The sequence below is a fragment of the Lycium barbarum genome, chromosome 7 (genome assembly GCF_019175385.1).
Source record: "Lycium barbarum isolate Lr01 chromosome 7, ASM1917538v2, whole genome shotgun sequence".
NCBI lineage: Eukaryota > Viridiplantae > Streptophyta > Magnoliopsida > Solanales > Solanaceae > Lycium > Lycium barbarum.
In genome coordinates, this window is record NC_083343.1 from 115566258 (window position 1) to 115592115 (window position 25858).

General features: G+C 34.2%; 3 protein-coding genes across 5 annotated transcripts; 1 reads left to right on the forward strand and 2 right to left on the reverse strand.

The window, feature by feature from the left end:
* Positions 1 to 79: 79 nt before the first annotated feature.
* Positions 80 to 3149, reverse strand: LOC132603908 (uncharacterized). Its single transcript, XM_060317208.1, has 2 exons — positions 2650 to 3149; positions 80 to 493 (listed from the first exon to the last, which is right to left on the reverse strand). The coding sequence occupies exons 1-2, from the start codon at positions 3022 to 3024 to the stop codon at positions 278 to 280; spliced, it is 591 nt and encodes a 196-aa protein (XP_060173191.1). The 5' UTR covers positions 3025 to 3149; the 3' UTR covers positions 80 to 277.
* Positions 3150 to 5998: 2849 nt separating this feature from the next.
* LOC132603909 (probable F-actin-capping protein subunit beta) lies at positions 5999 to 14055 on the forward strand. The gene is made up of 8 exons (XM_060317209.1): positions 5999 to 6245; positions 8783 to 8853; positions 9888 to 10001; positions 10744 to 10826; positions 10905 to 10978; positions 11085 to 11204; positions 12860 to 12955; positions 13727 to 14055. Exons 1-8 carry the CDS (start codon positions 6117 to 6119, stop codon positions 13808 to 13810), a joined length of 771 nt encoding a protein of 256 aa, XP_060173192.1. The 5' UTR covers positions 5999 to 6116; the 3' UTR covers positions 13811 to 14055.
* Positions 14056 to 16372: 2317 nt separating this feature from the next.
* LOC132603910 (co-chaperone protein p23-1-like) lies at positions 16373 to 22181 on the reverse strand. Of its 3 annotated transcripts, none has more exons than XM_060317213.1 (7): positions 22023 to 22139; positions 21356 to 21428; positions 17710 to 17896; positions 17463 to 17622; positions 17331 to 17368; positions 17186 to 17237; positions 16373 to 16760 (listed from the first exon to the last, which is right to left on the reverse strand). In XM_060317213.1, exons 2-7 carry the CDS (start codon positions 21361 to 21363, stop codon positions 16654 to 16656), a joined length of 552 nt encoding a protein of 183 aa, XP_060173196.1. In that variant the 5' UTR covers positions 21364 to 21428; positions 22023 to 22139; the 3' UTR covers positions 16373 to 16653. The 3 variants fall into 3 exon arrangements, with proteins under 3 accessions (XP_060173196.1, XP_060173193.1, XP_060173194.1); XM_060317210.1 differs by having other exon boundaries at positions 17331 to 17371; positions 22023 to 22111; XM_060317211.1 differs by lacking the exon at positions 21356 to 21428 and having other exon boundaries at positions 17331 to 17371; positions 22023 to 22181.
* Between the last annotated feature and the right edge of the window lie 3677 nt (positions 22182 to 25858).

The window sequence follows — 25858 nt, forward strand, 5'->3', positions numbered from 1 at the left end:
ACTACGTGTTCTTTGGACCCTTGGCCCGCTTACAATTTCTATATTTCTATCCAAATGTTTCAGAAGATAGATGTATGAGTTAGTAAAATAGAAGAGCAAATGAATACTCCTTTGCCATATTCATAGCCATAATGAAAATTCCCCAACAGATGGAGAATAAAATGATTATGTACCTTCACAGGGTTATAATATGAGAATGATTTGTTATATGTGAATACAATAAAATAGAGAAAGGCAAAATTTTGAGAATATTCATCTAGTAGTCCCAAGCACCAGCTTATTTTCGCCGACTTTCGAAGAAATCCCTGGCTCTCTTCCTCATGCGTGTGAAGGCAACAAAAGCACAAGCCAGAAGCCATGGAGGGATACGGCCATCAGAGAGATTCAACTTTTTTGCCCACTCTGGAGGGTCTCTTATCACCAGTAATACTATAAGTATGGTTACCACAGCAACCCCGACCAATATCCTGGTAATAGGTTTGATCAACGAGTCCTGAAAATCAAACAAATAATCCATTACAACTCATGCATATGCATCTATTCGTCTATTTTAATGAACACCAGTGAAAACACGTGAAATAAGCGAAAACTTGCACACACAAGGATCATCAATATGCTTGAGAATGCCACACTAAAGCCGTTTTATGAAATAATTAGAAACAAGAATAGGTGGCTAAGCTTTTGGACTTAAATCTCTAGCGGATCATGGAAACGACATTGCTCCTTCAACTTCTCATAGTTTACCCAATTTTATGTGACCATAGGAAAATCAGTAATACCATACCATCAGACTTTAATGTCTTTTTCTCATATTCTTTTCTATCAGACCATCAGATTTTCATATCTTTGCAGCTACACCAGAAACTGATGGCATTTTCAAAAAGCATCACTGACAACATGAAATGGACTCTGCAGCTTAAGAGGCTTTTCGTGACAGATTCAAGATATATAGGTGACATCAGTTCATGTTGTTACAGCTTGCTTACAGAAAAGATTTAGAAGTTTCAAAGTGCTCTTTTGGTAGTGCAAATTTGACATTGAAATGGTAAACTTCATTACTCCAGTAAATTAACATTTTCCCTCTTTGCCCAGAGTTCATCTCACTTTCACCTGTGAGTTCTGGTGTTAACTGTTAATACTTACTACTTTAGAAAAATGCTATCACCCCATAAAAAGAATCTACAGGGAAAAAGGAATGTAGTAAGACTACAGATGCGTTAACAGGAAAAAAGAAAGAAACGAAATAGACGACACTTGGATTCAGAAATACTTTTTTGACTCATTAGGAAAGCGGAAAACTAGAGCAGAGAAAGTCTTAAGTCTAGCTCTATGCCAATCAAAATAATAAGCAAAGTAATTCAACACCATTTTTTTCCATGTCGATAAGAAATATTCAACTCCACGAAGTGTACAAGCACTTAATTTCAATATATTCCTTCAATACCAGATATTGTAATCTAAAGTATCATTTTCCCACAAGAGTTCCACTCCCAGGTCTCAAGAAAAACTGTCTGAATTTCATTATATCTATAGATGCACATTAAACGCACAATGGAGCAAACACGACTGCGAGACCATTCAAATGGACTCTTTGTCACAGAGATTGGTTCCAACGCCAAAAGAATTTGGAACGAGCAAATGACATTGACCAGGTCCATAATCTCACGGAATTTCCAGCAGGAAAAAGACCAGTGTTCTTCGGACTAATTGTAAATTGTGCACCAAAATACTAAGCTACTAAAGGTTGGAGCATATATGGGAAGAAACCATCTTCATGCTCAGCCATCAAATTTATAAAGCTAACTTAGAGCAGCATCTAGAATACTGAGTCCAAGCAATAGCTGTTTTGCTTTTTAGCTTTACATTCATCAATCTTTAAGCTAAAGAATAATAAAATCTACTGGGCCATAGCATCCGTCTCATGCCTAACAACATTCCTATTTCTTGTTAGTAATATTTTGGTCACTTTATATTAAAAGTAAGTGCTTTACCTACAACATTTTTTAATTGTCACCAACGTTCATGCTTTACAAAATTCTTAGCCTTTTTATGCTCATGTTAAACAAATATAAGCTTAGATCCTGTCAAATTTTTACTCAGGACAAATAAATTTTCTTTAACTAGTACATCTTTTAAAATTCAAAGATTTACAAATATGTATGAAACAACCTCTTTCAGAAATGCAAGGTAAGACTGCGTACAATAGACCCTTGTGGTCCGGCCCTTTTCCAGATCCCGCGCATAACGGGAGCTTAGTGCACCGGACTACCTTTATGATTAGCAATAATTCTGAATTTTATAAAATTTATTTCACAGGAGTTAAGAAATTATGATAATTAAATATTACCCTTGCATTCCTAATTTGGTGAATAAAAATCCATGTTTTATCAAAACACTCACAAACTTCTTTTTATAATTGTAAAACACAACTATCAAAGCCACGAATAATAAATTGGTAGACTTATCTTTTGAAAGTCGTGACATTTTTTAATTAAAAATAACTTAAATGATTTTTAAAAATAAGTGTGTATTTGTGGCATTTGTGTAACGTCGGGGCTATATTGCACCTTTTCCCAAAGACTAAGACATGATGTAGCCAATATATCATGTAATAATTACCCAAATAAAGCGGTAAAAAATTAAATTAACCTTAGGCTCTCCATCAACGTAAATCTTTGACCCATCACGATAAGTAATTATTGACCGTCCATTACGTGGATTAAACCGGATCGGAACGCCCCGACCCGTATCAGGCTTAAATGCATAAACCGATTTAAACCCGTATTTGTCGAGTATTTCCTTAACATCAAGTTGATCCTGGTCCCACCCACCAAGATATGCTTTGAATACATCAATGGGGCCCTTGCCACGTCGGTATAGGTGGACCTCCACCTCTGGTACATTGGTGCGTACGGACCGGGTCTTGTTTGGCGGGTTCGGGTTCGGGTTTGGTTTTAGGTTCGATATTAGTGGAGTCGCTTCGTCGGTGTCGCTGCTGGCTGAAGCTTCTTTGATCTCCACCATTTTTGTGGAAAAATGGCGTTTGATGTGGCAAAGGAAAAGGCAAGGGGAGGTCGTTAAAAATATCAAAGTTTGAGCATTGTTTTTCCTTAAAGCTTTGGCCTTTGGAGGTTTGATGACGTGGCAATTTATCATTTTCTAGTATTTTGCGAGTATATTCTCTTCGGGCAAAAATCATTTTTATCCTCCAACTTTGCTTTAGATAGTTTAAATAATAGAAATGTTCTCTCATTTATTCTATGTAATATCTAGTTGACCTTGTTAATTTCAATCCTTCATTTATATAATATTCCCTCTGGATCAAAAAAAGAGTCCACTTAACCATTTGCACACCCCTTAAAAAAATACTAACTCTTAGACAAAAATAGATAATTTGACTAAACTACCCTCAATTAAATAGACATTGGAATTTGATCATATAACACTTAATAGGGATAAATATGAAAAAATAAGGTTAATTCTTTCTTAATTTGCTAAGTGGACTCTTTTTTTTTATTCAAAAAAAAAGGCTAAGTGGACTCTTCTTTTGATCCGGAGAAAGTACCTTTTTATGTTATAAATATAATGTTTACCTCTTTATCCTAAATACTTATGGATTTTATTTAAGTTCGTCAACATTATATGTAGAAATTAACTTTTATGAAATTGTCACAAATCTAATGCTGTTTTATGATTTCAGGTCTCACCAATTTGATAATCTCAAAAAAAATGTGCTCTAAAATTCAAAACCTTATTTTCCAGCGTTTCAGGTCTCACCAATTTGATAATCTAAAAAAAAATAGACTCTAAAATTCAAAACTTAGCTCATAGTTTTCATGATTAAAAATATGTCTTATTTTTTATATGTATTGGGGTGATGTTTTCAACAAAATAGCTTACGTCGTAGATAACATCAATCGGCCTTTGATTTACCATTATTAAATATTAATATGATGATTTGTTAGGACTCCATTTGCTATTAAAAGATTCAAAACTAGTATAATATTTTATCAGAAATGAAAAGATGAAGGAACATGAAAGTTCTTATTATCTCTCAATTAAATTGTTGGTACAAAATTTTTTGACTAGTATATACTTATTTTGGGATCAAAAGTCTTCTTTTATTTTCTACACTTTATACTCAATCAAAAATCATCATTTAAAAATGTAATGGAGGGCACAACTTCTTCGGACCTGTAATAGGAAGCTCCTTGCCCCCTTCTCTATATGGCCAGCAAATGGATGATTTTGGAAACATATATAAAATTTGTAATCTAGAATCACATAAATACTTCATGATGGCACTGAATTTACATCTTTTATTTGTCTCTTAGAAAGTATATATGTCAAAAGTAACTGTACTTTTGATCAGAATAGGGATATATGGAGGAAATAAGCAGGTGAAAGTAACTGTACTTAGATTTTAATTTTTAAGTATATAAGGTGGTAATATATAGTAGCAATCAAGGTGACATGAATTAAGATATGTAGAGCTACTAGTATTGTTTTCATGTTTGTGAAATTTTATTCAATATGTATTCCAAACCGATTAGGAAGAGAAAAGTAAACGGATGAACAATGAACACCGAAAGCAAAAGCATGAGTTAATGTCAATTCAATGGTGAAATAATTCGACAAAATAGCCTAAGAAGTCATAACTTTGAAAAGGATTGCAGTGGCCAAACCATACAAATGTGGTATTCACGTGAACTTTGGGGCCATAAGATGAAGCTAAATAGGCGCAAGGAATTATGCGTAAGTTTTTTGAGTTTTTGATATTCCGGAATATAACTTCAAGTTGTATTCGAAATTTCTATGACCAAACGCTCAAAAGGAAAAAAAAAATTTGAAATAAAGTGAATAATTCTTATGGCAACGCCTACTAAGAATACAAAAGTAAATGAACAAATTCATTATTCGTCAAATGTCGAACTACTCACACCAACCTTCAGAAATTTCTCAATGCTAAAAAAAGAAAACAAGAAGTTAAAGCTAAGTAGGCATGCCTTCAAATCTGCTCAAACACTTGGGCCAATGATGTAGCCATGAAAAAGTTGACCCAAGATGTCCCATCTTTCTCACAAATATGTTTAATTAGATTTTCGAATATTCTCTTGAAAATTTTAAGTAACTACTTAAATTTATACTTCCTCCGTCCCAAAAAAATTATCCTCCTTTTCTTTTTAGTCTGTCCCAAAAAGATTATTACCTTTCTATATTTAGAAACAATTTAACTTTATAAGATGATTTACAGCCACATAAATATCTAAGGTTTATTTTGGACCACACATTTCAAAAGTCTTCCTTTATTTCTTAAACTTTGTGCTAAATCAAAAAAGAATATTCTTTTTGGAATGGAGGGAGTAGTTTGTTTGGCCAAGCTTTTGGGAAGCTAAAAGTACTTTTCAAAATAAATGGTAGAATCTTAGCCAAATATGGTATTATTGTGGTAAAATGAGTACTTAAATCTTATATTATTTTAGGAGTTACCTTACACTTAGGGGTGTCAACAATTATTTTTCAAAAAAAAATTGGTATGTCAAATATTTTTGTGAAAATAACCAAATGAATATAACTATTGATATGATGAAATAAGATCTCTTTGCCTCTTACAATTTAAACAGAAAAAAATGATTTTTTTAGATCTCTTATGTGTTTTTTCAAATCTCTTATGTGTAAAAAAATGAAGATCTCAGGTCATAAAACTAAAAAAGATTTGTAAAGGGCAAGAAAAGATTTCTCCCCTAACTGTCCAACTCTGATGTAATGTTATGATTATAAATAAATCAACAAGGAGGAAATGAGATATGTTGACCTCTTATAATTTAAATAAAAGAAAATAGTCTTTTGTGATCTCTTATATATTTTTTTTAAATAACTTATGTGTAAAAATAAAAATCTCATAAAACTAAAATAAGTTTGTAAAAGGCTAACAAACTATTTCTCCCCTTAATTAATCGTTTTTTATTAAGCAAGAAAAAGAAAAAAAAGAAGAGTAATCCAAACAATGATATGCTATGCCTCCATCATTTCCTCTCTCTCTCTCTAAATAAAAGAAAAACTTCCCCAAAATAATTTGAGTGAAATTCTCTCTCTCCTCAAAACATAGATTAGAAATGGAAGCAGCAATGGGATTAATGAGAAGAATTCCCCCAAAACATACTGAAACTGCACTTTCTGCTTTGCTATCTCTATTGCCTCATCACTCTTCAGATCTCCTTTCTCAAGTTGATCAACCTCTTCAGGTTTTAAAAAATAACCCTGATTTGTCTTACTCCCTCTGTCTCAATTTATCTGATTCAAACTGTACCAACATTTGACAATGTATTTTTTCACCAAATCCATATAAGAAAAGTTGCAACTTATAAATGCATAATCGAATATGTTTCGTTTTTGTAATTGTTCAATCTCTGGTTTTGGAGAACCCTAATATTGTTGAGCATCGGAATGAAATTGATCCAAATAGATATATAGATGATTCATATATCTGATCTTAACTAGTTTTCGAGGTGTAGCTGTATGTATGTACTAGGCGTTTGGCCATAGATTTCAAATATTTTTCACTTTATTTGGAATTTATGGAGTTGGAAAATAGGTTATAAGCAACTTCAAGCTGGATTTGGATTTTTCATGGCCAAACACTGATTTTTCAATAAAGTGAAAAATTATTCCGGAAAAAAAAAAAACAGAATTATTTTTATGCCAAATGTGTCCTTAGTTTCTAGGTAAGGATGTCTAGTGATGAACTTGAAGTTAGTTGATTCTGCATTCGTATTTATGGTGACAATGTGGTCAGAAGAGTCAACGATTTAAGTTCTCAATGTGCAATAGAGTTTGACTTCACTGCAACTGCTTCAGTATTCTGGATGTGTAGTTCAGTTTATTGCAAAGTACTGAACATCAAATATTTAGTTTTTGGTTTTGCAGTTTCAGTTCTTTGTAGTCACTTTACTCTTTCTCGGACTTCTGAAAATATCAGAAAAAGTTTATAGTTTTTTTCCATGAGTTTTGACATCACATGGAGGGGAGTTGTCTCAAAAGACTTACAATCTTTCAGAATCCATGAGAACTTAGCTAATAACAAAACACAGTGGAAGCAAAGGATCTACATAGGTGAGGCAATTAGTTGAGATTGAGGTTTAGTAGACCCTCGGCATAAGAAGAAGCAATTCAAAGCATGATGTTAAAGAAATAACGAATAAACATGTAAACAAAGTAATACAATAGTCAAAGGACAAGCAACAACAAATATTAACAGAAATCAAAAGGCAAGAAACTACAAGAGTAATACTACGACTACAACAACAACAACAACCCAGTGAAATCCCACAACGTGGGGTCTGGGGAGGGTAGAGTGTACGCAGAACTTACTCCTACCAAGGTAGGACGGCTGTTTCCGAAAGACCCTCGGCTCAATCTACGACTACTAGTCTGGAAGAATAAGTGGGACAATACTCAACTACCTACTAACCTTCTACTCTAATCCGTGTCCTCCAAAACTTCCTATCTACGGTCATGTCCTCGGTAAGCTGGGACTGCGCTATGTCCTGTCTAATCACCTTTCTCAAATACTTCTTCGGTTTACCTCTACCTCTTTTGAAACCGTCCATAACCAACCTCTCACACCTCCTCACTGGGGCATCCGGGCATCTCCTTTTTACATGTCCGAACCACCTTAATCACGCTTCCCGCATCTTGTCCTCCACCGATGCCACTCCCACTTTGTCCCGGATATTGTCGTTTCTAATCCTATCTCTCCTAGTATGCCCACACATCCATCGCAACATCCTCACGCCAATGGTCTATGTTTGAGACTTGTACCAAATTAGATTGAGGCTCTTTTACTCACTTAACCAAGTCAAATAGAATAGCTTACTGCAATCATCACTCTGGTTCAAAATCATCATCAACCACCTCAGAAGGTAAGCAAAAAAATAAGACAACATTTTTTTGATAAAGGGAAAAAAGGTTAGTGGAAGCATGAAAGCTGCCTTTCTATTGAAAATACAGAATTAATTCAAGGACAGAAAAATTTGTCACTTGAAATTGTATGAAAGCCCAGAAGAGTTTCCTGTTTGAGTGTTAGAGTAGCTCGGATAATGATTCTAATACTTTTTTTACATGCCGCTCTATAAATTAGGGAATGGAATGTATGAAATATTCACAATGCAAGTAAGTGGTTGTATCATATCTTACTTTTTGATATCAGAGCTTTAACCTACTGTTGCATTTTTATTTTCAGATAATTTCTTTTTTCTTGCAAAAATTTAATGATACTGTTTTATACCGAGACCTCACGTTTCTCGGGTTACAGTACCGAACAATAATGTGTGGAGGGGTTTAGCATTTTTTGCAGAGTTACCTCTTTTTATCTTGATTATGAGCCGAATTTTATAGTATTATCCTTCAGAGTTGTGCATTTGTTAATTCTGGCCTTTATGAGAAGATAAATATCCACTGCAAATTGCATTTTGATGTCATGACAAAAGCAAGCATGGTTTTTGTTGGTATTTTATCTTTTCATAAAATTATATTCTTGGAAAAACCAAGCTCCGTATTTTCTTCTCTTTCTCTTTTCATTCTCTTTCTTGTTGGTTATTTGGTTTAGAAAAACTTTTATGGATAATGGCCTTGATATGTGCATGTGATATACTGGTTTATTAGTAGCTACAGGTTAAAGCAAATGTTGTCTGTTGTTACTATACGTAAAGGTATTTGAGCTCATCAAGTCTCACAATTCGTTCATCTTGATAAAGCTGATGTTTTGAAATTGGATTATCAGGTCTTGTGCGATATTGACTCCGGCAAAGAGTTCATACTCTGTGAGTATAACAGAGATGCCGACTCCTATAGGTAACTAATTAATTGCTTGTATCTAAATGGTTTTGGAGATATTGAATGGCGTCAAACCCCACCCATGGAGGAATCTGCCCATACTGTCATTTTGAAATGACTAATTTAATATTTCTTTGCTTGCAAAAGTATAGATTTCACAACTCATCATGCGCTAGAAGATGATCAAGTCCTAATTTTTTTGTGGCAGCTTTAACCCGTTTCATTATTGGTTTTGTCCATGTTTGTCTCTTGTTTTTTGTCCTCATAAGGTTCTATTTTCATATTTAACCATAACAACTTCTAAATATTTGAAGTTTGTCTGTACCCGTTGCTCCACTTAAATGGGGTCTGACTCTTCAGAAGCCTTATATGTGGTAACCTATTGCCAGACGTTCACACCATGAAGCATCTCACGATGCATTGTACCTCAAATGATCCTCTGTCACCAAGTAGTCAAAGCCTGTGGGACTCTATCCAACAAAATGCTACTCCTAGGCTATATCACCTTCTTAATTGTTCCATTATCAATCACTTAAACTCTTATTAGAACCTCTGATAAAGGCAGGACTTGTCATAATTGTCTTTGACTAGGATTTATTAGTTGTAAGTTTTGTAGGATTTATTAGTTGTAAGTTTTGCTGCTGTTTATAAAGACAACTTGTTTGATTTGTTAGGATGAGAATCATCGAAAGAATGAGCCTGATGACATGTATGTGGGCCAAGATTTTTGGCATTACAGGTCTCATTCTCATTATTTGATTTTCTGCGGTGCTCGACTCTCCATATGTTGGACCATAATAATACCCTCCTAGTCAGAGAGCTCTTGATTGTTGTAGAGTTAGCTAACAACATATTGACATGATAGTACAGCCAGTTTATGAATATCAGGTGGTTTAAATAAGCTTAACGCCATCGGAGTACATGTTTGGCTAGTTTAGTTGTTTTCTACTGCATTTTAAGATTAACCAAGTTTCAAGACATATAAACTGACATAATTCCTATGCTGCATTTGATAGATGTTCTATCCGTAACTTTGATATCTTCACTTGTAGGTCTCCTTGGTCAAATAAGTATCATCCACCATTAGAAGATGCGCCTCAACCTTCTCCAGAGCTGAGAAAACTTGAGGTTGAAGCAAATGAAGTCTTTGCTATCTATCGTGACCAGTGAGGTCCCTTATTTACCTCGTCTTTTATTCTTGCTATGCAATTGTACCAAATATTATAGATGAACCAGCACGAAGACTGTGCTGTTCAAATTGTACAAAATTGCCTGAAAACAAAACCCAAAAGTATGCCCCGGCTAATCTTGTAGTAATTCTAACATCTGTAAAATCAGCCTCATTTACAAGTTCCAAGCTACACCAAAAACAAAACAAAAATATATGATTGGCCTTTATCTTGTGAATGGAGTTGGCACTATCTTCAAAACATCTCCTATTTCTCTCAGTCCAAACAGCCCACCATATATAAGCAAGTACAATATTCCACCATAGTAACTTCCTCTTCCTATTTCCTTTTCCGGTCCAGCATCTCAACTAGCTGGTTGTTGTTTCTGACATAACCCACTGCAAAGCTGCCAGCCTGCCACAGTTGAGCAGTAACTTGGCATTGCAAAAATATATGACAGATGGTCTCTTCGTCTCTCCCACAAATAAAAAATTTGCTACATAATGCAAAACCTGTTTTTGCAAATTCCCTTGTGCCAATTTAATTCTTATTCACAAATATTTCGTTCAGCTTGGCTTTAACTTCAGATAAAGCTGGGACATCTCTTCCAGATTTTTCCAATTCCTAGTTTCATGTTAACTTATGATTGGACTAGCTAATAAGATATCATCGATACTATTTTCATATCTTGGTTAGTCACATCATTTTTCTGCAGTTTCACTGACCAAAACACTGTTAGGTACTATGAAGGTGGAATCTCATCAGTTTATATGTGGGAAGATGAAAATGATGGTTTTGTTGCTTGCTTTTTAATAAAGAAAGGTGAATTTCTGTTTGCATTTCCGATAACAAGTGTTATTTTTTCTGCTTCTGATTTGCTAATCTTTTTGGAGGATGTAGATGGCTCCAAGACTGGACATGGTAGAAGGGGTTATCTCCAGGAAGGAGCCTGGGATGCCATACATGTTATTGAGGTATTTACTCCTGAGCAAAGAAAGAGAGAACTTCTGTGGTCAGCTCTTCCTTCTCTCGTCTGTTCATCTATTGAGCATCGCTTAATATTGTTACCAAATCATTCAGGTGGGACCAGAAGAGGAAGACATTGTCCAGTACTGCCTGACTAGTACAGTGATGCTGACCTTGACTACAGACAATGAGTCATCAGGCTCATTCAATTTGTCTGGATCAATTAGAAGACAGGTATTTAATGGATGCTGTTGCAGTTACATAATGCTTTGCTTGTTAATATTACTCTCACCAAAATACGCTAAAATTCGAGTTCAATCTGTGAAAAGTAATTACTATATCTAATTTTTGCCATCATATTTCCCTTCATTCCTCGTGGAGGAAGAAGGATGGAGATGTTTGATTAACTTATTTGAGCGATGTGACAATAGAGAAAAAAGAGAGTGCCATGAATTGGTTATGGACAATATATAAGAGGAATCCTTATATAGGAGTTTACATTGCTAGAAATAATGTAAGCAATTAACCTTTAAAATAAATGTAAAATTTTCTACCATGTAATAAATAGACAACAACAACAACATACCGGGTCTGGGAAGGGTAGATTGTACGCAGACCTTACCCCTACCTTAGGTAGGGAGGCTGTTTCCGGAAGAATCTCGGCTCAAGAAAAAGCATAGGAAAGGTTAGATACGGGTATAGAATTTTCAAATATATTTTTGTGTTCACCTATTTTGAACACAAATCCGGGTTGACTCACTTGGATGGCCCGAATATAATTTCCTTCGCATCTCTTTCGTGATTAAGAGCCCGTTTGGCGTAGCGGCTAGAAATTGCTTAATTTGTGAAGTGCTTTTTTTAAAAGTCCTTTTACAAAAAGTATTTTTACTGAGAAGTAGTTTGTGTTTGGCTAATTCATTTAAAAAATGCTTTTGACTGCTTAAAAGCAGGTTGTGTTTGGCTAATCTTCTTTAAAATGTGCTTTTGAGTGTCAAATTACAAAAAAGGACAAGTATCAATAAACGTTTACTACCAAGATTATTTTACAGAGAGAAACTAGTTTGAATATCTATTATGAAAAGTTTTTACTTTTATTTAATTAAAATTTAATAGTACTTATTAAATATTGATATAATAGCAACACGGTGATTTAAATATACTAGAAAACTACAACCAAAATAAAATTCAAAAATCATTCCACAAACTAAAATTCAGCACAGAGAATTATTAATTAGAAATTAATGGATTAATGAGGGATATACTTGGTAAATATATATTTAATGGATTAATGAGGGATATACTTCCCAACCGCAGAAAAACTGCTTCTGCTTCTACTTAAAAGCAGTTTTAATAAATGGCCAAACACCTCAAATATCCAAAAAAGTGCTTTTGACTCAAAATCGCTAGGCCAAACAGGCTCTAACTCCATATAGTAGCCCCTTAGACTCCGCTCAATCTCTTCCTCATTAATAGAGGAGAGGAGGGGGGAGTAATTTGATGTGACTGATGGATCCAGTGGTGTTGGCGAGTCGGGAATACAAGGGATTCAAGAAAATACTAAAATGTAATACTTAGGATTTGGACTTACAATCTAAATCAATGTTTGGATCCTCTTTACCACTATACCAGAATCTTCCCTTATGTCAAGGGGATTCAATAGTTTATATATAACAATAAAAATTTGTATTTACCCTATTTACATTATAATTTTATGGCGAAGGGGATGCAGTTGAACTCCCTTGCCACAACCTAGCTTAGCCCTTGAATGGACTCCTCCATTAAACTAATCTCTACAAGTCCTTGTTCATTCCAATTTCCATGGATGGTAATTATGACTATGCTGAAAATCTTAGTGCCTATTCCTAATTGTTCCTCCTTTGCATGAATAGATGAGTATGAAGCTCTCTGTCTCAGAGGGTCATCTGTGTAACATGGGAAAGATGATTGAAGAGATGGAGGGTAAGCTGAGAAACTCCTTGGATCAGGTAAAATGTCTTCACTTCTAAAAGTTCTTTTCCCTTTACCTTTTTCTTTGACGTATTGATGGTTTAATTTCCTTTGATGTGGGCTAATTAGTTTGTCCTAAAACTTACTCCCTCTGTCCCAATTTAGGTGACACTCTTTCTTTTCTAGTTAGTTTAAAAAAGAATGACACCTTTCCATATTTAGTAACAATTGAACTTCAAACTTCCCATTCTACCCTTAATGAAATGATTTCTAGCCACAAAACTTATTTTAGACCACAAGTTTTAAAAATCTTCCTTTTTCTCTTAAACTTCGTGCCCAGTCAAACACCCTCATATAAAATGGGACGGAGGAAGTAGTAATTATTGAAAGCAATGACTTGCACCTCTTTGTTATTCTCCCTTGATGTGAGGCACATTTCTCACTGGAAAAAGCTTAGTTGCCAGCGGAAAGGTGAAAGGAAAGGGTGTTATCTGGTACTAGCTTTTCTTACTGGATAATTCCAGAAAATGCTTAGTTGGAAGCAGAAAGGTGGAAGAAAGGATGTTATTGGTAGTAAATATAGTTTAGGGAAATCATGGTTCACATGGAAAAACTTTAGGAGTAAGTTTGAATTTGTCCAAATTGGAAGAGTCTCAAAGTGTAGGAGTAAGTTTGAATTTGTCCAAATTGGAAGAGTCTCAAAAGTGTGGATGCCTTAGGCTTTGTTGATAAGAGACCTTTTTTTCCTTTGTCTTTTCTATGTTATAACAGACCGTGAAATTGAATTCAAAATCTGATTAAACATGCAGGTATACTTTGGGAAGACAAATGAAATGGTTTGTACTCTGAGGCCACCCGCTGAACTGGTGCAAATGAAATTGCCCGACTCCTGAGATTTGTTATTTCTTCCTTTTCTGTTGGGTGTTTGTGTAAACCTTGGCTTGCTTCCATATGTCACAGGGTAGTGGTTGTGCTTGAACAGTATTCATTAATTGATAACTGATTGTATTATATCACATTTGAGTCAAGTTCACATTTACAGAGCGCTTAAATGTCCTAGGTTTAGACTGTCAAAAAATGTTTCATCACTTTTCTTTAACATGTGGGTTATCATACAGATTTATTTCTTCAAGGACTATTTTGGATCTAAATGAATACTTGATTTTATGTAGGAGAAAGATATTATGAATTGTGGAAACCCCGATAGAATAGAACCTCTAGTATGGCTCTGTCCTTGCTAGATTCAGTATTTCGGGGTGATTGCATATGCTGCATTTGCTGTATACTATTGATTCATCAAAGCAGTATTGGTTGTTTTTTGGCACACTAGTCAAATCACTTGCCTGTTTCAGCTGTCGCCATTTCTTCCAGAGTATTTAAAGAATGACATTGTTCCCCCCCCCCCCCCCCCCCCCACCGTTTTGACATGGAGAGAATGTCATTGTTATCTTGGGTGGATCATGTAAACGTAAGAATAAGAAAATAGCTATTCATGGACCAATTTCAAGGTTCGGGAGTATCTGGCATATAAAAATTCGACTAGCATTCATGGTGTCAGTGTCTAATGCTGTCTTGAATTATTGTGGGTTTGAGAAATAAATATATATGTTCTAACATGAATTTGTGCCTTACTAAACTGTTAACCTTACCGAAAGTTTAAAGCTTATGAAATTATGTTAACAGTAAAATTTGTATCCCAAGATTTATGGCAGTCCAACTTGTTTCCACAAAAAAGAAATACACTTGCAAATGAAGTGTTTATGGACCATTCTTGTTAGTATTATTCTGGAAAGACGTTAGGGTCCAAATTGGTACTTCTACCAAACTAATTAACTTAGCACATCCTCAGCTCGGCTTTAGTCGTTAAAAGTCACTTGATAAGTAATACACAAAGTTAATGAACCCGTACTTTATAGCTTGAGCAACTTTTGGAAATTCTTTTTTGTAAAGAGTCTGAGCACAGTTTTGTCCTTAATAGCAGTCAGGAGGGTATTATGAGTGAGAAGTTCGTGTATTAAAAACACACTAGTGTCGTTTGGCCCGTGCTAAGTTACATTAAAATTTAAATTTGCAATTCTTTTTTATTTTTTAATTTAATTTTTTTTCCTACTCTTGCTTTTTGTGTTGTTTTTGTATCATCATATCAATTGTAAAGGTAAGTTGACAATTTTTCAATGTTTCTAAGATATTTAATTATACAAAAAAATTGTAAGTTAAAAAACAATATTTTTTAGAAATATTTAGACTTCCTTTTTATTTTCATACAAATTAATGCATGCATCAAAGCTTTTCTCCCTTTTATTTTACTACATTTTTTGAGAAATCTTTACTGATCCAAATTGAGTTTTACCTTACGTTAGATTTCAACTTAATTTTTTTCATTAAAATTATATTGGCTAACCCATTTTTTGGAAGAAAAAAATAATTATGATATTCAAGTAATATAAAAAAAAATTTAATGGTACAAATTGTTGTATAATGACAGTAATGAAGTTAACTTATAAATAAAGATAGCATTTAAAATTAAATAATTAAAAGTCTTGATACAGTGAAATACTAGATGTTTCTTTAGATTAAACCATACAAAAAGGAACTGGAAAGTTAATGAAATTATTTGTTTTTCTTTCTTTAATCTTTCCTTTTCTTTAAAAATATTGTAATTTGTTTTTCTTAATGAATTGTTATAATTTCTTAAACATGTATATAGTTTTAGTGTTTCATGTTTATCTAACTATTTGTCCTTAATCATATAAAACATTGATTATCTCATCTTTTGTAAAACATTTCAATATCAAAAAAATGTGAAATGATTACTCTCGTTTTCAATTTTTTAATTTTTTATTACTATTATTATTATAATTTGGAGAGCTACAATATTTCTTTTAAGGTATATAACTTTTTTACTTGTCCGTAATAAATTTTATAAAAAAAAAAAATGAAACAAATTTAATCATTTCCACATAACAAAAAGACAATAAACTTTTGGATTAGTTTTTAATTTGGTTGAATTAATAATAATTTGTGGTGTCACTATCACCCTTCCACATCATCCCTCCTAGAATTTAATTAGGCCACATAATTATTCAAGAATATAGTTAGCTCACATAATTATTCAAATTTACCAAAATAGATGAGAACTTACAAAGTAACTAAACCTTCAATTAGGGGCAAAATGGATAAAAAATTTCATGTGAAGACTACAAAATTTTGAAATCCTCCCATATATATAATAGTAATATCTTGCCTTTATCAGAACTGTGCAGGACAGGACTCCCAAGTGAAAATTTGCTAAGCAACACGAGGTATGGCAGGTGATGCTTTTATCTGTGAAAGTTTCAACCTAATATTACTTATGCAGGATTTAATACAAAAATAACTTACCTCCAAATTAGCTACCAAACTACCCAGCAAGGTGCTAAAGATTGGTAATCCCGCAATTATCAAAGCCACAGAAAGATCCAAGCACAGATTACTTGTACCAACCAAGAATCAAAACTATTGTTCTACTTAATCTGGTTACTTTTCCACATAATTCCAAAGACACACTGCATGGAGACTGAATACAGAACCGAAACAAAAGCTCCAGGATCAAGACAACTCAATCAACAAAGAGACACATTAGTTCAAACTACATATCATGTACTAAGAATTAACAATTTCTGCATGTGCCCCTAATTAACAGTATATAGCAATAAAACACTAGAAGTTAACAAATGCATTAGAAAAATGGGAGCTTTCAAGCTTTTGTCTCAGGTTCAGTGCTTGCTGGAGTCGCTGCTTGAGGTTCACTATGGACATGATTTTCGTCCTCGATTTCTTTTTCAGTGTCGCTATCATCTTCTCCTGCAAAAACCGCATCACAATATATATCAGACAAAAGTGGAGATAAATCAAGATTCAATCCCAAGAGAGCACTATGAACCTTAGGCGTCGTTTGCTTGCTGGTTAGAGTTATGTAGGAACTAGGAATTAATCATGGATGGTTTAGTTATTCATTAGTTATCCGTCTTCCATGTATTAGTTATCCGTCTTCTACCAAATAAAATAATACATAGATCCCTCATAACGTATAATGTGTTAGTAATGCGGAATTGTAAGTTGATAACCGAACACCGTACTTGGTGTACTAAATTTTATACACAACTAAAATGCTACCGGACATGATACTAGTTATGCTGGTTTTAATGCATGAATAATTCATTTCCTAACCAGCAAGCGAACGACCCTTAGGGGCACCAAATCTAGCTGCTTAACAAAAACAGGCTTACCTTCCAGCTCATCGGCATCAAGATCCCCAGGACCACCACCCATGTTTAGTTGCTGAAATATCAAGAAAAGGGTAATGTAAGTCCCAAATTCAGCATAAATCAACAGTAATAACTACAGTATACTTATTTCAGGAATCAAGCTTACCGAAAAGTCAATGTCGCCAAAATCCATGTCTGGTTCAGCTGCTGAAAAATTTGAAGTCATGGTAAATATTACTACCACAGACTGGTGTCATAAATCATCAATAAGGTGGAAACCGTGGTGAAATTTACTTACGTGCACTGTCCTGTTCATCTTCATCAACCCATTTGTCCCAGTCAACTTTCAAAAACTTTGGAGGTTTACCTTCCTGCTTAACCAGTCTGCTCCACCACTTGTCTTCTGCTTTCTTTACAAGATAGCAGATATTTCTAGAAGTAACACTAGATTTGCTCTCCTGAATGACCATTTAATAAGAGAGTAAATTTTGGTTCAAATATTGAGAACTCTCAGCATGGAGAATAAGTGAAGGAGATATACTCACATCAACATCAATTTTATCAAAGAGATCAAGATCCACTTCATATGGTACATTATCAGCTCCAGCAGTTGCAGAAAAAGAGAATTTTCCTTCTGGTTCTAGTTTTTGCTTTAAATTCTTGGCATCAGGTAACTCAACCGTGATAAACAGCTTATCAGACCTCTGGGCCCACTTGACAGCAGGATGTCGGCTGAAATAAAATTGTACAAAACAAGTGTGTTTCAGTAAGTGAAGAGTACTATCGGGAAACACTCATTGACCTGAACCTTCATCAACTTCAATAAAATCATAAAGAGTGAGTAGTTGCATGTTTTCCTTCCAATCAATTACTACTGTGCACCATTATATCACACATTGTAAGAGAAAAGGCCATAAATAGTCCCTTATCTATGGGAGTAGGTCTAAAATGGTCTCTTAACTATACACTTACCGATTTTAGTCCTTTAACTATTCAAAAACTTATCAAATTTGGTCTCCGTCTATTTTTTTATACAAACAGCGTACAAACTCATAAACTTTCGTGAGATTAATCGTTAAATCATTCCTCAGACCTATATTTCTCTCTCCCTGTTTCTTTTTCCTCAAGTCCCTCTTGTTAAAAAAAAAAAAAAAAGGAGCATTCTGGCACTGGTGTCGCTCTCGAGTCTCTAAAATTCGAAAAGACAAACTCAGGCACAAAATTTCTGTAACCGTTCTTCTCAAACACTGCTAAAAAATTGGTAAAAACCGATGGAAAAACCGACAGAAAGACCGCCGGATTCCGTCTGTTTTTTCAATAATTTTTTTAAATCTTTTTTTTTTAAGAAAACCAACAGACTGTGTCGGTTATTTTTTGCACAAAAATGCACGAAAAAATATAATTATTTTATATATTATTTTCTAAAATAAACCGATGGAGTCTGTCGGTTTTTTATTTTTATTTTTTTATAAAAAAACCGACGGAGACGGACTCCATCGGTTTTTAGAGCGAAAAAACAGTGTAAATTAAATCAATATAAGTATATGAACAAAAAATATCAGTGGTCTAGTGGTAAAGCCCTTTAATGCCAAGGAATATACCCGGGTTCGATTCCAAGTTCCTACATTTCATTCTTTAATTTTCAAAAAAAAAAAAAAACACGTCGCTTTTTTTTAAAAAAAAACAAAACCGACAGACTAGGTCGGTTTTCCGTAGGTTTTAACCGACACAGTCCGACGGTTACGAAACGCGAGAGAGAACTTGAGGGAAAAAGTTGAGGTTAAAGAATGAACATGAGGAAAAAGAAGCAAGGAGAGAGAAATATAGGTCTGAGGAATAGTTTAACGATTAATCTCACGAAGGTTTATGAGTTTGTATGCTGTTTGTATAAAAAAATAGACGGAGACCAAATTTGATAAGTTTTTGGATAGTTAAAGGACTAAAACCGATAAGTATATAGTTAAGGGACCATTTTAGACCTACTCCCATAGATAAGGGACTATTTATGGCCTTTTCTCCACATTGTAAAGAACTTACAAAGATAACTGAGATGGCCATCAGCACCAACATTATCACTAACATTCTGCTCCTAAGTTAACTAAATCCATCATAGAAATAAAAATGTTAATTTCGTTAGCCCAAAATTCAACAATCTAGATAATCTAAAAGACCCAAGAAGGAATTTGAGAGTCCGATTTCAGGACTATGCAAGACTAGATATTTGCTGAAAGTGTGAATGTCTTGCTCAGAAGCAAGAAGCACTTAAGAAAGCTGCACGTGGGAAGAAACAATGGTGCAGTAACTTTAGTAAGAGCCCGTTTGGATTGGCTTATAAGTTGCTTATAAGCTGTTTTAAGCTTTTTTGGGTGTTTGGCTGGCCAGCTTAAAGTCATTTTGTGCTTAAAATAAGCTCAAAAAAATAATTGGGCCCATTTGACTTAGCTTATCTAAAGCAGCTTATAAGCTGAAAACAGCTTATAAGCCAAAAAAAAAAAGTTAGACTACCCCAACTTTGCAGCTTATAGGCATAAGCCCATCCAAACAGGCTCTAAGTCAACTTCAGCAAATAAGTGTGCAAAGCCATGAGGTGATGAAGCAGCCAATTCGCTTAACTTTATGTCTTAACAGCTTGTAAGTCACTAGTTATCACATCAGTGCACTATGATATATGTGACCATCTCATCTCATGTAAAAGCTTAAACGGCTGGAGAGAACACACTTTTATGTACTTAATTATATATTCAAAGCAATGACTACCTTTTTGTCCTCTTCATTTTCATTTCTTTTTTAGCCATGAGTGTACAATGAAGTGCCTACTCCCTTAGTAACGTATACAGTACAAGATCAAGCATATCAGATTAGAAGCTATTAGCAATGAGATTCCCAAAAAATTCTAGCTCTCGACGAAGTACAGTAGCAAGAAATTAAATTGTTCTACAATATGGTTTCAGAACATAAAAGGAGGCAAGAGTACACTCAAAGAGAAAACTACATCATTAATAGCTTTTTCATAAGTTAAATGTTTCATTAATAAACCACCAAGTCAGGGTCAAAAGTATGTGCAAGTTTTTCTGTACGACTCAGGTAGAGTCATACACAGTAATCTATCAAGTTTGTTTAACTATCTATACAGCTCAACCTTCTGTATCTACATGAAAAATTGCAGGTGAAATAAGAAAAATGTCTCTTTATATTATTCTTTCTATTTTCCTAACACTCCTATTACTTTCATTCCATACACACTAAAAAAGACACCAAATCAGATTGTATTATTTTAATAGTTTTTATTTCCAGTAAAATCCTTTTTCTGCCACTAAGGAGCAATTTGGTTGGTTGCGTAAGTAAAAATAATCCCGACATAAATTTCCGCATGAATAATACAAGAATCTGTTTGCAACATAAAATTCTAAACTACAAAAACTATTTCTGCGCAGCTAACACAATTGTTGGTTTCTTGTATGGAACTCTGCATAGCTCTTTGGTCTCTGGTACTAAACGATGCATTGCATAATGGTATAATTTATGCACATATTCCTTTATACAAAATAGAATGTAGAATAAGAATACTTGCATTAGCCATACCGGATACGAATATCTAAAGCCAAAAGTGCTCTTAAAGTAGACAATCTCTTCACAACAATCAGAATAATACTATTATTTACGATATAACAATTTATATCTTGTTACTCACTACATAAGAATCCATGTGCTATTATTAATCGAAACCGCATATATATATATATATATATATATATATATATATATATATATATATATATATATATATATAATCATGGACCTGCCAGCTCGCGCACACTTCTACTAATTTCACGAGGTACCTATCACCTCCCACCAGCACAATTACTAGGTAACTCTATGCTCCAAGACTTGGACAGATTGAAAATAAATCACCTAGTATTTTTGTCTTCCCTGGAATTTGACCCTAAGACCTCGTGATTCTCTACCCACTTCCCATTAGACCATACCAAGCCTATATTAGTGTTCGCTAAACTTTGAACCTAAAAGCTCATGGTTCTCAATCCATTTCCGGTTAGAATACACCCAAGCCTATATTAGTCCTGCATAACTAGTACGTGAACTAAAGGACCAACTACAGTCTTGCTATATGACCTTATCAATCAACACAATTCAAGTTTAGGTGATTTAGTACTACACAAATGTTGGACAAACCATAGCATTTCCACGGAAGATCGGTTTTGTTCCAATGCACAGAGACAGAGTTCAAGCAAACCAAGTTAATATCCTAAACAAAATGAAGAGATTTTAATCAAAATTAATGAAACAAGAGAAATATGGAAACAATTCCAGTGAAGTTAACAAACTTATGTCATGTATCCACAAAGGATTTTAAAATCCTTGGCACATTCTATGCTAGTATACAGTTTAAAGGGCAAGCACAGAAACCAAGAACAAGACTGCTTCCAGAACATTTTACCTTACGGGTCGTTTAGTAGCTTGTTAGAGTTATGCAGGTATTAGTAATATTAATTATTCCATCTTCTATGCTGCATAAAATAATACATAGATTCTCTCATAACTTATACATTAACTTATACATGTATCAGTTAGTGGGTTTCGAAGTTGCAAACCAAACAAGTATCAGGTGTGTTACAATTTTATACATAGCAAAGAGAATGCTACCAAACATGGTGGTTATTACTTATGCAAGCTTTAATATATAAATAACTTAACTCCTAACCAGCTACAAAACTACCCCCTTAGGGTTTAATTCAAGTACTTGAACTGAAAAAATTATGCTTTCTTTAGCAAAAAAAAAAATCCAAGAAAACATAAAAATGCATACTTTAACACAAGAAGGAAAGATTAAAGAAATTACCTCATGGTGCTGCTAGTGTGTTTTGGTTTTGCAAAATTGAGAGAAAAGAAGATTTTGCCGTTCTTGAAATTATGTTAAGGAAGTTACTTGAAACGGTAGTAGGTTTTATTTCTATTGATTATATAATGGAAGTTTTGAAATTTGAAGGGTGCCACTGCAAATTTCTAGATACTTCTACTGTGACAAAAAAGGCCATAAATAGTCCCTTATCTATGTAACAAGGTCTAAAATGGTCTCTTAAGTATATACTTACCGGTTTTAGTCCTTTAACTATCCAAAAACTTATTAAATTTGGTCTCCGTCTATTTTTTTATATAAACAGTGTACAAACTCATAAATATTCGTCAGATTAATCATTAAACCATTCCTCGGGCCTATATTTCTTGCTTCTTTTTCCTCAAGCTCCTCTTGTTTTAAAAAAATATATATATATGGTAAAAATCGACAGAAAAAAAAAATTGATGGAAAAAACCGACGGAAAGACCGACAGACTCTGTCGGCTTTTTCAATAATATTTTAAAATATTTTTTTAAGAAAACCGACGGACTGCGTCGATTATTTTTTGCACAAAAATGCGCAAAAAAATATAATTATTTGTTATATTATTTTCTAAATAAACTCATGGAGTCCGTCAGTTTTTTATTTTTTATTTTTTTATAAAAAATCGACGGAGACGGAGTCCGTCAGTTTTTAGAGCGAAAAAACAGTATAAATTAAATCAATGTAAGTGTATGAACAAAAAATATCAGTGGTCTAGTGGTAAAGCCCTTTAATGCCAAGGAACATAGCTGGGTTTGACTCCAAGTTCCTACATTTCATTCTTTAATTTTCAAAAAAAAAAAAAAATCGACGTGAGACCGTCAGTTTTTTTTTTTTTTTTTAACAAAACCGACTGACTGGGTCGGTTTTAACCGACGCTGTCCGTCGGTTAAGAAACGCGAGAGAGATCTTCAGGAAAAAAGTTGAGGTTAAAGAATGAACTTGAGGAAAAAGAAACAGAGAGAGAGAAATATAGGTCTGAGGAATGGTTTAACGATTAATCTCACGAAGGTTTATGAGTTTGTACGCTGTTTGTATAAAAAAATAGATGGAGATCAAATTTGATAAGTTTTTGAATAATTAAAGGATTAAAACCGGTAAGTATATAGTTAAGGGACTATTTTAGACCTACTCCTATAGATGAAGGACTATTTATGGCCTTTTCTCCTTCTAGTGCCTACATATTTGGAAAAGCAAAAACACTAGTGCCATTTTGAATAAAACAAATTGTACGTTCTGTCTCCTTTTTTTTTATTATTATTAACTAATTTATATGAAGATGGTGCTTTTTTTTTTTTCTCACTTGGTTTCCAGTACCCTCATTGGAAGGTATCCAAATTCGCATCGTCTAGAGCTCGTTCAGGGAAAGCGCTCCTTACCAAAATATTTCTCCTTTATAGGACTTGAAGCTAAAATTTCTAGTTAAGGAAGGAACAGTCTCATCCACTACACCATATTCTTTGATGGTTGGTTAATTGGTTTCCCTTGCACTTAGCTTGATTGCATTTAACCGAATATATATATCATTCCCTTCATTCACGTTTACTTGTCCATTAAATTAAAGGTGTGTTCGGTATCGAGGAAAATGTTTTCCTGAAAAATGTGTTCTTGAAAAATAATGAATTTCTACTTATTTTCTCTTATTCAGTTGGATAGTGGATTACTTATTTTCTCATGTTTGGTTGGTAGGTAGAAAACATTTTTCAAAAAATACCCACAAGCCCCACTAACCCCGCCCCACCCCAACCCCACCACACCGACCCCCGCCCCACCCCAACCTTACCACACCGACCCCACCACTTGCCACCCACCCCAAGCGCCCACCCTCCACCACCCACCACCACCTACCCTCACCCAACCTCTATCCTCGAACGCAGTTCATCTTTACCCACCCCTAACACACACCACCCACCCCAAGCACCCACCCTCCACCACCCACTCCCACACAACCATCACCTCAAACGTACTTCATCTTCACCCGCCCCTACCCCATACCACCACCCTCGAAAGCACTTAATCTTCACCCACCCCTAACCCACCCCCAACCCCACCCCACACCACCGCTCCATCCAACACTTCCACCCACCCACCCTCTCTCAAATATTCTATTTCGTATATTTTATTTTACTTTTTATAAAATTAAAAAGAAAAATTCTTACCCATCACCCAACCCCACCACCCCACACCAGATTTAACACGCAAACTTTCTATTTTTATAAATTTCTTATAAAGATAAAATTAAATATGAAGTAAAAAATTCGAGAGGGGGCAGGGGTGCAGGCCCGGGGGTGTAGAAAATAAAAAAAGAGAACTTTTCAAAACTTTATTTAAAAAAAAAAAAAAAAAAAATTGGAGGGGTTGGTTGGGTGTTGGGGCAGGGTAGGGTGTCGTAGAAAACCAAAAAAAAAATATTGGAGGGGGTGACGAGTTGTTGGGATGGGGGGGGGGGGGGGGGGGATGAGGTGGGGGGTGAGGGTTGGTGTAGAAAATCCAAAAAAAAAAAAAAAAAAACTTTCTTAAAAGTTTTTTTGGAGGGGAGTGATGCATGGGGTTGTGGGAGTGGTTAGGGTTTGGTGATTGGTTGGGTAGTGATAGGGTGATTGATGAAATACTACTTGGGGACTTGTTTTCCATATTGTGACTAAGGAAGTCATTTTCCTCATTTTTAAGGAACTTATTTTTCTAAAGAAAATGTTCTCCAAGATTTTGACCAAACGAACATGAGAAAATTGGGAACATTTTTCAGTGCTTTCATCCATACCGAACACACCCTAAAAATAAATTTTCACTTGTACTTATCCACTTTAGCATATCAAGAGAGACGACGATAATAACAACAATAATATACCCAGTAGAATCCCACAAGTGAGGTTTGGAGAGGATAGAGTGTAGCAGACCTTACCTCTACCTTATGAAAGTAGAGAGGCTGTTTTCGGGAGACCTTCGGCTCATAGAAAGACAAAATATAGGCAGTAGCAACAAGCAAAAACAATTGCAAGATGATAAGATAACCGACGCTAAAGAACAACAGATAGTAATAGGATTCTAAAAATAAGAAACTACAAGAATAATGACAAAACTCCTGGAAAGACAAACTTCTTTTTGTTTTGTTTTGTTTTACCCTTAACATTAATTATTTATTTTTAAATTATTTTTCAAGTCTATTGAGACAATACACCAATTTAATATGAGTATTTGATAAAATATATACTTCATTTATTAAACTCTTAAGAGGCATGCAAAATCAAAAGTGGTCAAATAAAAATGAACGGAGAGAGTACTTCCTAATTTCTCATCAATGTATCGAGTATTTAAATTCTGATCTTCTTTATCTTTTATCCTTTTTATATATTTTTAAAAAACTTTTTCTGTCATATAAGGAGGCCGAGAAAGGAAAGGGAAACTGAAAGTAGTGAAAATCAAATTCACAAATTGTGACGCTCCCTCCGTTCATTTTTACTTGTTTATATTTGACTTGGTACACCCCTTAAGAAATAATAAATAAAATGACAATTTTACTACATCACTTCTAATTATTATAAATCATATTAACAATTAAAATCAATCAAACATACTATAGAAGTTGTGCAAACACTAACAATTTCTTGAAGTTTCCAATACAATAATTAATAATAAAGTTAAACTAGGTATGAAATGGTTAATTATCTATTAGTTTTTCAAACCTAACAAATAAAAGTGAATGTTTATTTTTAGTATAGTGGACAAGTAAAAATAAACGAAGGGAACATTAATGTTTGTGCAAGACCAATTCTATTTGGTACATGGGAGATGTAACA

Bases quoted from the DNA above. Each gene is read 5' to 3' on its own strand.
- LOC132603908 (XM_060317208.1), bottom strand. From the start codon at position 3,024: ATGGTGGAGATCAAAGAAGCTTCAGCCAGCAGCGACACCGACGAAGCG. The intron at 494-2,649 runs GTTAATTTAATT...TTTGATTTTCAG, and splicing joins ACGTTGATGGAGAGCCTAAG to GACTCGTTGATCAAACCTAT.
- LOC132603909 (XM_060317209.1), top strand. From the start codon at position 6,117: ATGGAAGCAGCAATGGGATTAATGAGAAGAATTCCCCCAAAACATACT. The intron at 8,854-9,887 runs GTAACTAATTAA...CTTCACTTGTAG, and splicing joins AGAGATGCCGACTCCTATAG to GTCTCCTTGGTCAAATAAGT. The intron at 10,002-10,743 runs GTGAGGTCCCTT...AAACACTGTTAG, and splicing joins TTTGCTATCTATCGTGACCA to GTACTATGAAGGTGGAATCT.
- LOC132603910 (XM_060317210.1), bottom strand. The intron at 17,623-17,709 runs GTGAGTATATCT...ATGGTCATTCAG, and splicing joins TTGATAAAATTGATGTTGAT to GAGAGCAAATCTAGTGTTAC. The intron at 17,238-17,330 runs GTAAGCTTGATT...TTGATATTTCAG, and splicing joins TTGGCGACATTGACTTTTCG to CAACTAAACATGGGTGGTGG.